Source organism: Pocillopora damicornis, chromosome 6, assembly GCF_964200805.1.
Source record: "Pocillopora damicornis chromosome 6, jaPocDami1.2, whole genome shotgun sequence".
NCBI classification, from domain to species: Eukaryota; Metazoa; Cnidaria; class Anthozoa; order Scleractinia; family Pocilloporidae; genus Pocillopora; species Pocillopora damicornis.
The window spans coordinates 14,410,001-14,426,628 of NC_142675.1; the positions used below are offsets into that span (position 1 = coordinate 14,410,001).

The 16,628-nt window shown below is 38.7% G+C and overlaps 1 protein-coding gene, 1 long non-coding RNA gene and 1 pseudogene across 2 annotated transcripts in view; 1 reads left to right on the forward strand and 2 right to left on the reverse strand.

Moving 5' to 3' along the window:
• The window catches only part of LOC113674891 (scavenger receptor cysteine-rich type 1 protein M130), a 37,165-nt gene extending 24,959 nt beyond the window's left edge, over positions 1–12,206 (reverse strand). The window contains exons 1-6 of the mRNA XM_089210837.1: positions 12,203–12,206; positions 11,648–11,962; positions 10,766–11,077; positions 7,461–7,775; positions 6,664–6,975; positions 4,589–4,909 (exon numbers count right to left, since the gene is read on the reverse strand). Of these exons, the coding sequence (XP_089066963.1) occupies positions 4,589–4,909; positions 6,664–6,975; positions 7,461–7,775; positions 10,766–11,077; positions 11,648–11,962; positions 12,203–12,206 (1,579 nt within the window). The remainder of the gene's footprint in view (positions 1–4,588; positions 4,910–6,663; positions 6,976–7,460; positions 7,776–10,765; positions 11,078–11,647; positions 11,963–12,202) is intronic.
• Positions 505–1,079, forward strand: LOC149044109 (uncharacterized; annotated as a pseudogene).
• A 2,228-nt stretch (positions 12,207–14,434) lies between the features above and the next one.
• Positions 14,435–16,613, reverse strand: LOC149044110 (uncharacterized). Its single transcript, XR_016187411.1, has 4 exons — positions 16,423–16,613; positions 15,420–15,444; positions 15,057–15,081; positions 14,435–14,718 (listed from the first exon to the last, which is right to left on the reverse strand). It is a non-coding gene; the product is annotated as an uncharacterized LOC149044110 (long non-coding RNA).
• Positions 16,614–16,628: the final 15 nt, after the last annotated feature.

A 16,628-nucleotide genomic window follows, 5' to 3' on the forward strand; every position in this document is an offset into this window, starting at 1 on the left:
AGGGCGAGAGTTGGAAGAGAATCAAGAGCCCGTGCGCCGTGGCCGCCTCAATCAGGAAAGTGACGAATGGTGAGTACAGTACGTTTTCAAATATAGTGTCTGAAAACCAGTCGCTTATTAAACATAGAAGCGATCAGGTAAATAAAAACCAAGTGTGCAGACTCTTGAGTAGCTTGGAAGCGAAGTGATTTATGGTACACGCAGGCACCTTCCGAAGCTTAGGTTTCACAGACTGAAAATAACACGCTTGTGGAGGTGAATTGGATGGATTATACACGTTTCCACGCGATTGAATCGGTTTTAAGTTTTCCTGTGTTGAATTTGGCGAACGATTATAGATTTCTAGGCTTTTACTTTTAAACACGATGCAGCGAAAAATAGCATTTGCACATGTACAATTGAACAAAGTCTTCATAATAACTTATTGTTGACTTGTGATCTTTGCACCTTGTTTATAGCCTAAAGTTTGAGTTGTCTTTCACGTTTGTGATAGTCACAGGGCTGACAATCGTCCCTTTTTGGTGAAAACAACAAGTTGTGCTCTCTATTTCTCCTATTCAACATCGTGAAAAATTCGTTACTTTACTGATTATTTATTACAAGGCGTCAGTGTGGAAACTGCCAAGCGATGGAAAGGGAGGAAGAGAGCATCTATTGCCAAGAAGTAGATGCAGTCAGGAATAAAATTTTGGAGGATGTCATGGAGGAACGGTTGCAGGAAGAACCCAGATGTATTGTGCAGCATCCAGGGTTTGAGGCAGTGTGCCTCAGTGTCTGGGCTCTGCAGACAGCTTGGCTACAATACAAGCAGCAGTATGGCTCTTCTGCTTATGGGGGGCCTGAGCATAAGAAAAGCCACCACATTGCTAACAGGCAACTAGTCAGGTGGTGTTGGGGTACTCTGGGCAAAATATCCGGGTCCCTTTGCCTTCTTGTGCTGTGAATTGCATACGTGCCCACATCCCAGAGCCCAACCAGCTGGAGGAGGACATGGTTTTTACCGGTTTTACTTATGCAGATGAGTAAACTTTAGTGCAAGGGTTAAATTTATCTTTTCTTTCCTTTTGTCATGTCATTAGCATTTTTCTCCAAAAAAAAAGTTTTTATCATACATCTACATGTATTCTTGTGGTTGAATCCTCTTCTTGAAGAAACCTTTACTTATGTCACTAGGAGATAACTTTTGTTAGCATTTCTTGTGTCTGGTAGTTCATCCAGGGCTGCTTCACAAGTGCTTGTCGATGATGTAGCAACTGATACATTATATTTACTGATGCGATCAAACTCGACCATCAACTGTTTTTTTTCAAAATACATTACTACTTTAACGGCCAAAGCAACTAATTTACATACATAAACTGATACCAGGTCTACAAAAGCAAAGATAAGCAAAAGCGAGAAATGTCTTTCTCTTCCCCTGTTTGCTGTTAGTTTTGATAAGGCCCGGCTTTGTGGTTTTTGTGTAGTGTAAGTCTCTTTTGTGACCACGGAGCTTGAGTCGTCTACCCTTAATTTTTCGTTAGACAGTGAGAGTTTTCTTTTTATTCTTCGAGTTTCGTTTATTTGCTCAGGAGTAGGAACTTCTTTAATACCAGCTTAAAGCTAAATCCAGCTAGAAAAAGTTGTGGTTTTTCATCGTGGTGAATAACAATAAAAGCTAAGTTTTTCGTTTGTCTCACGATGTAGTCACGTGTGATGTAGATCGCGACGTTTCGTTTCGAAAAAAAAAAAAACAACTAATCACAGCAGAGCGTCATACTTTATAAGATCACGCATGACCAGTCGACCTCATCGCCTGAAGAAGACTGGCAGTATGCAGTCGAAACGTCGCGATCTACATCACACTTGACTACATCGTGAGACACACGAAAAACTTAGCTTTTGTTTTTTAAATCCAGCAACTTTTGCACCAAATCCTTGGTAGTCGTTAGCTGAGTATAGGACTCGATAATGGTTAAGAGGAAAAAATTGTAGGATTATATATTTTTTACAGCTATTTGGAATAGCGTGCAATTCACTTGTGGCTCTGAATACAGACATGCAATCCCTTGCGTTTCGATTATTCAACCTTCATTATTTTATTTCTGACTTCGTATTTGATAGTCTCTAAATGGTGGCCTATAACAGAATGGAATAAATCTCTTCATTTTTTCCACTCATAAATTTCGGCAGCAGCCGGACAGCGAGGGCAAAGTTGTTACTTTCAGGTCTTACTTGACTCTTTCAGACTGCCTTACACACGTGTGACGTATCACATTATGTGACCTAAAATCGGAACGTTTTCAAAATGGCCGTCGATTGAGCGTCAAAAAAAATTCGTAGAAAATTTGGTTTTGCGCAATATTTCGTTAAATTGCTCATTTAGGATTCTTTAACGTAAGAGGAATGTATTGGGACAAAAAAAAAAAAGAAAAAAATTGGCATCAGTAACCCTTTGAGCGTCATCGAAACGTAAAGGGACGGGTACGATAAGAATCCAGTCTAGTCCAATAAAGGTAAGTTTAGTTTACTTATTCAATCTTTATTTAATGGCTAATGCAATCCGGGTGAGAATTCATTGGTAACTGCGCTAAGCAAATCTGTCAGCTGAACTCCACCCTGCCACTGATATGATGTGCTCCCGTTGTTTACTTCCCTCATATTGATAGCAGTGTGTTGGCCAATTTTAAGGCCAAACTTACTGAGTTTGATAGCGAAGCACATTCCAATTTCTTTGGTTAGCAAAAAGAGTTTGCGTTCTAGGATTAATGCTCACCAAATTTGTCCGGGTATATTTCACTGATATGAAATATTTGTTAAATTGGTCTCGTAAAGTAAAGAACGTGTGAAAAGAAACTAAAACATTCGTCAAATCAGATATAAGCATAAATTGAAGAAAAAGGAGTTAAGAGATTTGTGAACGGTTGAGGTAGGACAAAAAAATGAGGAGGAAGTAATTCAAATCTTCTCTGAATTTGGGTTTTACGGAAGAATTGGTTCTACCTCAGAAAAGCGAATTGTATAGCTTGACCATGGTTATTGGCATAACTATGCTTTTTGGTGTTCTACCCAAATCGCACACATTTGAGGTAATGGTTTGTGTCAAAAAACATGCAACCAGTTACAATTCATCTCGAGTGAAACATACTCGGCTTGTGTTGAAGACGCTTGTGATATGATAATTTTGCTTCCAGATCAGGAAACTAAGAGGACAGTCGCTGAAATCGAAATTCATTGTAGTGAAGTGCCAGAGCTATGTTCGCGTATTGAAACGGATTTTTGCATTGTACTCACAAATATGTAGGTAACCACTTGGTCAGAACACAAATAGATGTCGGTTATAGTAAGAGAGCGGTTTTATTTTATGTAATCAGCTTAAGATTCATGAGACACTTTTTTTTTAATTTCTTGGATATTTACTCTTGAATTAATTATATTAAATCTTCAAAATGTCTTAACTGATTAGGATAGATCTTTTAATATCTGCACTGCAAATAAAGCACAAAAGAATCTCTTTTTCGCTTTTGGGAAACCATGCATTATTCCGACACTTGATAATTTGCCGCTTTTTCGCAGATATGAAAAATACGGCTAATTTATGTCAACTCTTGAACCTGTTTTAGAAAAATTAAGGATCTCCAACCAGCCATAGGTTATGCAGTGACTGCCAGCGTCGAATAGATAAGACGTTTGTCTGTGTTGTAATAATAGTCAGCTTTTTGACGTCGGGGGTCTAACTCCCTGTTTGCGTTACAATGAAAAGTGCAACATTTGAGTGTAGTAAAAAAATCCTTTCTGATAGGTTGCGACGATATATGATTCAGAAGTTTCTCAATCATTTATTTGTCATCGCATCGATAACGTTGAAGATAAGCCTTTTGCATCATTGGACCTAAAAGGTTAATTTTTTTCTTATAGTAATTTGGTTAGAGTCTCGCGGTTTTCTGCTCCGTTATACTTATTCAATTCCACCTGGTTTCTTTTCAAAGCCTCCTTCCATCATGGGATTAACCATATTAGCTAACTCTTCAAGAGGTTTCCATGTTTGACTTCGATATGCTCGTAAGAGCTATTCCAAACACTTTTAAAAGCTTTTATCTCGTGTGTCGACATCAGGTCGGCCTTTGGAAATTATTTGCAAACTAACGCGTAACAGCAAAAGCGTGGCAATTTCCCGCTTGAGTGTTGATTAAGCGTCTGTTCACTTTGAATGGGGGGCTACTTCGCTCGCACTGACGAAACACAATTTTACGTGACTCTTCAGTACGGTGATGGAATATCGTTGCACATAACTAGATATTTCTTAGCGTGTAAACAAAATGGGTACCACAGAATTAGGTATGCCTGTTAAAAGAGGTAGTGATATAACTTTTTTTGCATAGGGTTACTGCAAATGGTGTCTACACATAACACGGAAGGAGCAATTGAAAAAAATGGGCAAGGAGGTAGGTGGAGGAATTCTGTTCAAAGACCTTCTATTTGCTCCTTGCCCACACCACAAGAGTAAAAAGAACCTCAGCTTGCGCGTCGCGCTTCCTCGCCTATTTAAAAGAAAAAAAGACTATGAAAGAAGTTTGATATGTGGTGTTTACCATTATCATCCTCTTACCCGAGGGTCGGCAAACTACACCGGCGTCATCAATGCTCCGACAGTAAATGTCGTGAACTCCCCATCCTAAGTGATTGCAGTGTGATATTAATGTCTCATTCCCCACACATTGCACGTCATCCAACCATATCTGGCCTGTTCCTTGTCCAAATGCTGCGTTACGAAATGCTGCTAAAGCTCCATTGTATCCAAGCTGGTGACAAACTACATTAGCGTCATTTAAGTCCCATGAATCGTCACATATGGTTCCCCATATACCTTTGTATTGCACTTCAACCCGACCGGAATGTGACGAATTGTAGGAATTAACAAGACGGACAGCTGTTTAAGTGGAATAAGAAGGCAATCAGTTATCATGATACCTCAGTATTGCACTGAGCATTCTGTACTGCACTTAAAAACTAAGTAACCAAGCAAATAAGTGCGCGCTCATTCCAATAACATGATATTGTAATCAATCAATGGACAAGGTAAACAGGTACGATGGTCTTTTGCTCTTGAATGAGTACGGTTACCTTTATTTTTCATTGCATAATTTTGTTTTATTAAAATATTCCTTGAAATTGGAGAAATAAATAATTCGTCGGAGGGGAAAAAAGAGCGTGCACGACGCCCGTAACTCGGAGATGCAAGTTATGACCTTGAGAACAACGACTCAAGGAAAGTTTTCATTCAATGTCATTTAAAATTGCATGATTTTTTCCACAAATTATATATCAAATTGCTTAACACGCTTTAGAAATTCTACCTAACAAGTCTTTTTCAAACATTACTTTAAAAAACACTTTCCTCCAGCTACCGCAAAATGTACCGTGAGCCGGTGAAATGACGCTCGCAATTGGTGCCATTAAAGTCATAAATGGGGTAAGTTTGGCCCATCATATCTCTTTAAAAAGCATGGTGACCTATCTTTTGATTTATTGCCGGTATCACCGGTATTTTTTAGAGACAGACACTGGTAGGGAACTTTTGAGAACTTTTTTCTTTTGAGGAATCACCTTAAGAAAAATATAAATTTACTCAGAGGAATCAACTCATATTATAATGGAAAAGTACGAGCCTTAAAATGTTGCACTGGGAGATGTTTGTGTCGTGAAATTATTAAGATCTGTAAGCCTACGAATCACAAAGCTCTTTTATGGAAGTGAGCCAAAGGACTGCTCCCCACAATGTGCTAATGTGCCCAAACTCATCTGAACCCTTTTTTCCTGTTGGATCAGGAATAAGCAGGGAAAGTGCAGCAGAATGGGATTACCGGCTGACAAACTCTATCGACTAGATTGTTAAGTTGTTTCTATTCGGTACGCCTCATTTGTGCCATGTCGAGACAGCTACTTGTGGCATCAACGTCTCGGACATGCGTAAGGAACACACCTCAAGAAATGTGTTCATAGTTATTCGGTAGAAGGAATACATGTCAAGATAATGACTGAAATTTAACTCCAGAAGGGACAACCGATTTTCATGAAGACAACTCAGGGGCTAAAAAAAAGGCAAGGACCAAGCACATCGATGTGTTTTGAATGGCTGATGTCCAAATTTTGCCATGACCTGGATGGCTTTGGGTCAAGACAACACTTCAGCGCAAAAACTTTCGACCGCTTAAAATTTTTTCCGGTACTGTCTGTTTGCAGCTTAAGAATTCGAAACACGAAAGAGCATAGAGCTTTTGGTTGTAACATCAAGAAAGGAACGAATGAAAATGCCGTTTTGCAGCTTTCCGAACGCACAAGGAACTAAATCTTTTGTTGCTTCTACCAGCCAGTTCAGTACTACTTGGTTTGGTAACTAAAACTTTTGTATGGATATGAACCACAGGCAGTAGTCAATGGGCTCAAAAAAAAACTCAGCATACAAATAACAAACATTATACATAATGGAAACGTGCTCCATATGGCATCCCTAGTTTTCTAGGTTTATATCAATAAAATCACTCGTTCCGGTTGGACAAAACACGTGAAATCTCTATACTTTGACAACTTTAAAGTATTTTCAGTATACGTTAGCATTTATCTCTGAGGAGGCAATAGATATACAATGAATCATGACATAGTGTGCTGATATCTTCACTTTACCTGCTGTTCGGCACACCACACCAGCGTCTTCACTATGTCCACAGTTGTGAACTCCCCATCCCCCGTGGCGACATTCTGATATTGAGGTCTCATCTCCGACACACCTAACGTCATCCAGCCATATCTGACCTGTTCCTTGTCCAAATTCTGCCCCTCTTGACGCTGTTAAAGCTCCTTCGTATCCAAGCTGACGACAAACTACATCAGCGTCATGTAAGTCCCACGAGTGGTCACAAATGGTTCCCCATGTGCCATTGAACAGCACTTCAACACGACCAGAAGATGGCCAATTGGCGGAACCCACCAAACGCACTGTTGTCGATATCAGAATACAATTATACTTGGGCTAATCAACTGGTTTGCCAACTGTTTTAGCGGAAATTGGCGGTCGTTTTAGGTTTTCCTTATCGCTGTAACCTCTAACAACTTTCTTTGCAGGAAATTATAAAAAAAAAACTAACTAATAAACGATTTTATTTAATATAAGATTGTTAGGTATGATTGGGCACGTGGTCTACTCCCCTTGGAAGTTGAAATACTTCTTGTAAGAGCATGAAATCAAACACTTTTACGAGGACCTGGTAATATGGGAATTCAACTTAGTTGGTCTTCTATAGTAAGGGTTCGTCAAAAGACCTCGTTCGCTTGTGGGGATGATACTTAGCCAGTTACCTGTAAGCTCACAAGCTCTATGGGCAAAAAGGGAAAGCCCATCTAAAAATGCTCTTTAAAAGTGATCTTCATTTACAAATTTGCTTACCTCGATAATGTTATATATGAGTGTATCACCACCCTACCTGCAGGTCGACAAATTACGCCAGCATCATCATAGTGACCACAGTTGTGGACGCCCCATCCACTGTGATGACAGTCCGATATCGAAATCTCCATTCCTACACAGTTCATGTCATCCAGCCATATCGGACCATTTCCTTGTCCAAATGATGCATCACGAGGTGCCGATAACGCTCCATCGAATCCAAGCTGGCGGCAAACTACTTTAGCGTCCTGTATGTCCCATGAGTGGTCACAAATGGTTCCCCATGTACCACTGTATCGTATCTCAACGCGACCAGAAGATGAGTGATTGAAAGAGTTCACCAAGCGAACAGCTGTTTCGGCGGAATAAGAACGCAGAGTCTGAGATTCACGCAGTAAATGAACAAAAACGTCTGAAAAAGCTTTCTTAGATGGTAACCATTTCCCTTTTCACATGGTTCAGATAGACAAAATAAACAAATTAGGAACCGCATGTATCAAACCCCCTCGAAATCAAAGGACTAAATTGAATTTTGACGAAAGTCACGTTCCCGAAATCAAGTGTTCCAGAGTCTAAAAAACTTACTCATATCACTGACACAAAAAACACCAGTGTTTGTTTGGTTTAAAATCGTTCATCAGCATTTCCGAAGTTTTAGAAAGCAATGAACATGAAATCACAATTAGCACCTATCCCTTTCAATCATCCTGTTATGGTGATAAGATCGCGGTTGTGTACCTTAATGGAGTGAAGCGCGATACTCTGATAGACAGGGACGATTAGGATATTTATACATCAATAATGGTAATACTGAGCAGGAGAGATTCAGCTCTATTTTTTTGTAAAGAACCAGGAAAGGAACTAGAGTGCGAAGGAGGTTTAGGATAAACAAGAGACCCAGTCAAGGGATTCTTCCAATTGTTGGGAAGTGGCTTCGGCTTTAAAAAACGGCTATGGCGTAATTATTTAAAAGTACGAACCGGAGGCCCTTAACCAATTTCTTGAGGAGTTTTACGCAACATTTCGTCGGTAGAAGGGGAAATATTAAAAGCTTGATGTCCTTTGTATTATGTTACCTCCATTGAGCAATACCAAACAGAGAAAAAGCACAACGCTTAATTATTGGTGTCAGAGAGTTTTAAAGCATAAGCAAGTTTAAAACACTACCCCAACAACAAGGCAAAGGGAAGCGGCCGAACAAGGTGGAAGTCTGTTGACCGAGGAAAATGAGCTTGGTGAGAAAAAAAAGAAGCTGGGAAAAGTCGACAGAAACAGCATACCATGACGTTTGAAGACTCTTCCTTTGGTTTGAGTGAAAAAGAATCGAATGGAATACGTCGCATTTACAGAGAACCCTGCAAAAACACGCCAGCCCGGATTGCACTTAAGATGAAGGGAGCGCCTTTGTAATCTTAAAATGAGTTTTTATGGCATGCATAAAAACCGGTCCCCTTTATCTGTCTTGTGGGTCAAATCAGTCCTTGCAAGTTTGGTGCAAGAGGCAGCCGATGAGAGTAAAGAAAATTAAAGGCGTTCATGATGATGAGAATGTAGCACCGGGAGATGGTCGTGTCTTAAAAGCATTAGGATCTATAAACCTAAAAATCACTGTGCCATTTAATGATAGTTAGCCAAAAGGGCTGCTCTCCATAATGTGCTAAAATGCCCAAACTCTCATGTAACCTGTTGTCTGTATCAAAAGATGCCGGGGAAAACAATGTATAATTTAGCCCCATTGACTGTTGAATCAGGGATGAGCAGAGAAAGTTTGGCAGAATTGGATTACCGGCTGATGTCTCTCTAAAAGCGGTCCGGTCGATTTTGCTTGAGACACGGAATTCGCTCATTTCTTGTGTGTTGTAAGACATTCATGTACTTATACTAAAACCACAATCCGTTTGATCGGATCTCTTTATTTTTCAGAGTTTTACGGAAATTAAATTTCACTCGAGCGAAGGCTTGTCGTGACACTTTTCAAGACTTTAATTTCAGACAACTTTGGAGGACAGTTTACAAAAAACTACGGAACTCAGCAAAAAACAAATACCACAGCCATGTATATTAACTCTATCTTACCTATCGTAAACATCACCTATTTGTAAACATCACGTTTCAATCAAGGAAAAAGTTAGACTTGAATTACACCTTAACGGTTCGCTTAAGTCGCACACGCCAAAACCGATCAAATTCAAAGTAAATTTTCGAAAAAGTGAGGCGTTCTTAATTGATCCAACTACTAGCTAGGAAGTAGGTGCTACAGAAAAGGTAACTAAAGAAAATAAAGAGATCCGATCGAACGGATTGTGGTTTTAGTATAGTTACATGAATGTCTTACAACACACAAGAAATGAGCGAAATCTGTTTCTCAAGCAAAATCGACCGGACCGCTCTTACAGAGACACTCTCTTAAGTTTTTAACATCGGGTACGGCTCACTTTGGTCATGTCGAGAAGGAACACACCTCAAGAAATTTGTTCAGAGTAAGTCGCTAGAAAGAATTAATGTCTTAGAAAATGACTGAACTATACCTGCAGAGGGGACAACCGTGTTTCATAACGACAACTAAGAGGCTCATAAAAAACGGCAAAAAATCCTGTGGGTCAAGCTAAGAGCAAGCACATCAATATATGTTACCACTTCGAATCCTAAACGGAGCTAATTTTTTAAAAAATGTCGCTCAACGTTTCACACTACGCCGGTTAAATTCTGAACCGTAACGGCTGAAACTTCGTCTCCATTTTTGGAACTAAAATTTTTTGAATGGCTGATGTCTAAATTTTGCCATGAGCTATAGATGGTTTTGGGTGGGTAGAACTCTTCAGCGCAAAAACGTTCGACCGCTTAAAATTTACTACCGGTACTGTCTGTTTGCAGCTTCAGAGTTCTAAATACGAGGGTGCCTAAAGGTTTTGGTTGTGGAATCAAGAAAGGTACAAATCAAACATGAAAAATGCCATTTTGCAGGTTTTCGAACAAGCAAAAAACGAAATCTTTTATTGCTTCTACCAGCCATTTTGGCCCTACTTGGAGTAACGCTTTATGTTTCGACAATCTCCTCTGTCGTTTTGGTATATTGATTAAACTTTTGTATGGATATGAATCACAGTCAAGGGCTAAAATAGACTCGGCATACAAATAAAAATCGTGATAAACAATGGAAACTCCATACGATATCCTCACACTTCTTGGTTTTTATCAATAAAACCACTCGTTCCGGCTGGACAGCACGTTAAATCTTTATACTTTGACAACTTTAAAGTATTCTTCATGCACGGTAGCATTTATTGGAGGCAATAGATACACAATGAATCATGACATAGTGTGCTGATATCTTCACTTTACCTGCTGTTCGGCACACCACACCAGCGTCTTCACTATGTCCACAGTTGTGAACTCCCCATCCCCCGTGGCGACATTCTGATATTGAGGTCTCATCTCCGACACACCTAACGTCATCCAGCCATATCTGACCTGTTCCTTGTCCAAATTCTGCCCCTCTTGACGCTGTTAAAGCTCCTTCGTATCCAAGCTGACGACAAACTACATCAGCGTCATGTAAGTCCCACGAGTGGTCACAAATGGTTCCCCATGTGCCATTGAACAGCACTTCAACACGACCAGAAGACGGCCAATTGGCGGAACCCACCAAACGCACTGTTGTCGATATAAGGATACAATAGTACGTAGGCTACTTAACTGTGTTGCGAACTGTTTTAGGGTAAACTGGCTGCAGATCAGACCATGCTTGGTTGAAGGCACTAAGAAATCTAGACGCGTCGTTTTAGTTCTTCTTTAACGCTTTAGTCTCCGACAACTTTCTTTAGGGGAAATTAAGTACGAGCTATATAGTACACGAATTGTACCATATAGTCAGTACTTAATATCCTCTAAAGAATACGATTTGTAGGCATGAGTAGGAATGTGTGTCAACTCCTCTTGGAAGATTGAACGCTTTTTGTTGGATCATAAAATCAAACATTTTCTTGAGGATCTTACAAATGAATAACAATGAGCCTAATGCTGCCGATCAAATGATGACCAGTGAAGAAAATTGGAAAAAAAAGGAAATGAGTTATTAGTGGAACTCCTCAAAGTAACTGTTGTCAATGTAGAAATTCAAACTAGTTTTCCTTGCTTCGTAGGGGTTCATTAAGAGACCTTTAAAGTCTCTTTGACGAAATTAAGGAGATACTCAGCCAGTTAACTGTAAGCTCACAAGCTTACCTGTCGGTCGGCAAACTGCGCCAGCATTATCATGGTGACCACAGTTATGGACGCCCCATCCACTGTGATGACAGTCCGATATCGAAATCTCCATTCCTACACAGTTCATGTCATCCAGCCATATCGGACCATTTCCTTGTCCAAATGATGCATCACGAGGTGCCGATAACGCTCCATCGAATCCAAGCTGGCGGCAAACTACTTCAGCGTCCCGTATGTCCCATGAGTGGTCACAAATGGTTCCCCATATACCATTGTATCGTATCTCAACACGACCAGAAGATGAGTGATTGAAAGAGTTCACCAAGCGAACAGCTGTTTCGGCGGAATAAGAACGCAAAGAATCATAGATTCATGCAGTAGATAAACGGAAGCGTCTAAAAAAAAGCTTTATTAGATGTAAACCATAATTTCCCTTTTCACATGGTTCAGTTAAACACAATAAACAAATTAGGAACCGCATGCATCAAACCCGCTTGCAACCAAAGGACTAAATTGAGTTTTGACAAAAGTCACGTTCCCGAAATCAAGTGTTCCAGAGTCTAAAAAACTTACTCATATCACTGACACAAAAAACACCAGCGTTTGTTTGGTTTAAAATCGTTCATCAGCATTTCCGAAGTTTTAGAAAACAATGAACATAAAATCACAATTAGTGCCTATCAATTACCAAGCATTGCATTATCAATTAAAAAGATCGCGGTTGTCGGTTGTGATGAAATGAAGCACGATACCCTGATAGACGAGTAACGATAAGGATATTTATCCATTAATAGCAATGATACAGATCGCGAGAAATTTAGCTCTATTATGTCGAACCAGGAAAGGAACTAGAGTGCGAAGGAGGTTTAGGATAAACAATCAAGGGATTCTACCAATTATTGAGAAAGTGGCCTCAGCTTTAAAAAACAGCTATGGCAAAATAATTTTAAAGTACGAACTGGAAGCCCTCAACCAATTTCTCAAGGAGTTTTACGCAACAGTTCGTTAGTAGGAGTGAAATATTACAGGCCTGATATCCTTCATGTAATGTTACCTTCGTTGAGCGATACCAAACAGAAAAAAAGCATAACGCTCAATTATATATTGGTGAGAGAGAGTTTTTAAAAGCATAGGCAAGTTCAAAACAACTTCTCCAACAACAAGGCAAAGGGAAGCGGCCGAACAAGCTAAGGAAGAGGTCTGTTAATCGAGGGAAATGAGCTGAGTGAAAGAAGAAGCTGAGAAAGGTCGATAGGAAGACCATACTATGACCTTTGGAGACTTTTCATTTGCATTGAATGCAAAAATATGGAATACGTCGAATTCACAGAGAACCCGACAAAATCACGCCAGTCCAGACAGCCCTTAAAGCTCGAAGAGTTTTGCTTGTAACTCTAAACGAGTTCCTATAGCGTATTCCTCTCAGAATGCGTAAGATCGATCCCCTTTATCTGTCTTGTGGGTCAAATCCGTCCTTGCAAGTTTGGTACAAGTGGCAGCCGATGAAAGTAAATAAGAAAAATTAAAGGACGCGATGATTAGAATGTTGCACTGGAAGATAGTCGTTTCGTGAAAGCATTAAGATCTGGAAGCCTACGAATCATTACGTACGTGCTAAACACACTTGCACTCTTTTTAACTCGTGAATTGCGCGCATGCGCAAGAGCAAGTTGCAGATACGATGTGGGGAATGGCACTCGCTCGATTGGTCGATTCCTGTAAACTTTTTTTCGATTTTAGGCTTTTGAGTGCATTTGATAGTTTTTGGGGATCACTCACGGTTTCTGGGAAACCACTCGATTTTTAATCGTCACGATTAATGAGTCACTCGATAAACGATTTTCAACGAGACTCGTTTGTTCGAGAGAATCGAAACGAGTCAAAGCGAGGCTCGTTTCACGAAACGAGACTCGTTTGACACAACGAGACTCGTTTGACGAAACGAGACTCATTTGACGAAACGAGACTCGTTTGAAGAAACGAGACTCGTTTGACGAAACGAGATTCGTTCGGCAAACGTCGGCTCTCGGCGCATGCGTAGATGTCTAATTTTTTTTCCCAAGGTTGTTGTAGGGTCGGAAGGTTAGCGCTGAGATATTCGTACAATACGTTAAGGTAAGTTCTATTTTCTATGTCTTGGTATGGTAAACGGGTAGGGAAGGCCTTAAACAATATTATTATATGGCTGGTAGCATATATTTCAGCACATAGAAAAAAGCAGTGAATATGTTTATCGAATAAAGTTCAAAGCTTCCACTTCCCTAAAGTTACTTCATTCCTCCACAACGAGGGATGGCAGAAATTATAACCATCTCAAAGATATAAATTTTGAAAAATAAAGGTCAAATGTTCCTGAAATTTCATGTGTCAATGCAAGGAATATTTTATCATACTGTGCTGTTTTAGTTTTTTTTTTCTTTAATGAAGACTGTATTTATAGGGATATTCGATCTTAAAGACATGAATGATAATTTCTTTCTTAAAATGAGTTTTTCCTCGTAAACCATCTTTTTATCTCAGGGATATAATCAAAATAAATACAAATTAAAATGAGAAATCTAACTTCGCTACAAAAAAATGTTCTTACATGTTAATGTTTCAGAAAATTTTCCAGATTATTACAGAGATGAGATTGCTTCGGTTGGTCTTGGATCACCAATCTTTCTATCACGACACAGAAAAAAGGATAGTTTTAGAAAGAGAGCTTTGATTTATAAAATGATTTTGTTATAGTTTTTAAGAAACAAATAATGAGGGGAATATATTTGGTTAACCCAACACCAGCAGTTACAAAAAACGCACAAATTTGTCCACATTCAGTTTTTAATTCATATCTCAACAAATATTTACAGGAATAACACCTACAATATGTCATTTTAAAGTGTATAAAATGGGCTTCTCAGGAAAAAAAAAAGATTCATCATTGAAACTCAGGACTTTCTTAAAAAGTAAAATTTAAAACACAAAATAAGTAAGACATAGTGTAAAACTTGAGGTCAAAAGTCACTTTTCCTCACAGGTATAGGTTACTCAAGATTAATTGACAACAGAAGTTAATTATTGACATGTCAGCAACATTTCCTGAAAATCTGAAAGAAAAAGAATAAATAATGAATTTTTTATGAATTTTTATGTGCACCCATGTCATTCCAAACAAATTAGCAAAAATTTGTCCACATTCAGTTTTCAATTCATATCTCAACAAATATTTACAGGAATAACACCTACAATATGTCATTTTAAAGTGTATAAAATGGGCTTCTCAGGAAAAAAAAAAAGATTCATCATTGAAACCCAGGACTTTCTTAAAAAGTAAAATTTAAAACATAAAATAAGTAAGACATAGCGTAAAACTTGAGGTCAAAGTCACTTTCCCTCACAGGTATAGGTTACTTAAGATTAATTGATAGCAGAAGTTAATTATTACCTTTTCAGCAACACTTCCTGAAAATCTGAAAGAAAAAGAATAAATAATGAATTTTTTATGAATTTTTATGTGCACCCATGTCATTCCAAACAAATTAGCAAAAATTTGTCCACATTCAGTTTTCAATTCATATCTCAACAAATATTTACAGGAATAACACCTACAATATGTCATTTTAAAGTGTATAAAATGGGCTTCTCAGGAAAAAAAAAAAGATTCATCATTGAAACCCAGGACTTTCCTAAAAAGTAAAATTTAAAACATAAAATAAGTAAGACATAGCGTAAAACTTGAGGTCAAAGTCACTTTCCCTCACAGGTATAGGTTACTTAAGATTAATTGATAGCAGAAGTTAATTATTACCTTTTCAGCAACACTTCCTGAAAATCTGAAAGAAAAAGAATAAATAATGAATTTTTTATGAATTTTTATGTGCACCCATGTCATTCCAAAAAATTAGCAGGAAAAAAAAAATTTGTTGGGAAATTCGACTTTATAACAGGAGGATGGGTAGGCCCTGATGTGTTACTGGGTGAATGAATTTGCCTTTTAACATCCCTACTAACTAATGAGAGTCCTCCCTGAGAAAACAAGGACCAAATCACAACTATTCCCATTGACAAAGATAAAAGCAACAAGGTAAAAAAAATTTTTTTTTTTTTTCTGATATTTTTGAGAAACACAGCATCTGAAAACATTGGAATAAACATCAGCAAAATTTGCCTGTGGTACTTCTTAGAGTGAAACACTGCAAAACAATCCCAACCCTTACTAACATGCATACACTTTTGACATTGAGGGGCATTGCAATAAGATCGAACCCTGAAATCTCCCCTACCCTCTTTATAACATACCACACAGCATCTCTGAGTATCAGAGAAAACTAAGATATGGACAGTTGTAAATTCCTCTGAGGTGGAAGGGGGTGATTTCATCATGGTATTCTCTGGTGGACTACCATAATCAGGTAAACCACAGAGTTGCCAACGATTTCTTCCCAGAAATCACCCAAAGAATACTGAGAGGGCCTTTTTAGAGCTTCATTGTCAGGAAACTGAGCCTGATGCTCTTTGAAAAGGATAAAGCCATTGATTACAGCCATGTCAAATAGGTGGTAAACCATAGTTTTCCACCACTTCATGGACTTACGTAGTACACTATTTGTGGTTAGAATCTGGTAGCAGCAGAAGGAGCAGAGGGGCCACCAACAACACATTCAAACAAAAATATAATTTTCAATGAATAAATCAATTATCCTCAACATTTATAGAATAATATCCTAAACAAATTCAAGTTATTCTATGGTATACGCATTCGGAAATTATACTTGTTGTTAAATTTCGCAGGTTGGAAATATTTCACTCACCAGGAGCCATGGGTTCCTAAGTCGAGGCGCAAGCCTCCTCCGGCCGATCGACATCTTCAACTTCTCCCTCACTAAAAATATAAAATGTACACTGCTTATATTCCGTAAAATACTCAAAATTAACCGAATGAACAAGCGATACTAAACTAAATCGCCAAATCGCCAACGAATCCCAAGCATCCGACGCGTTCGAAAAATGTATTTCT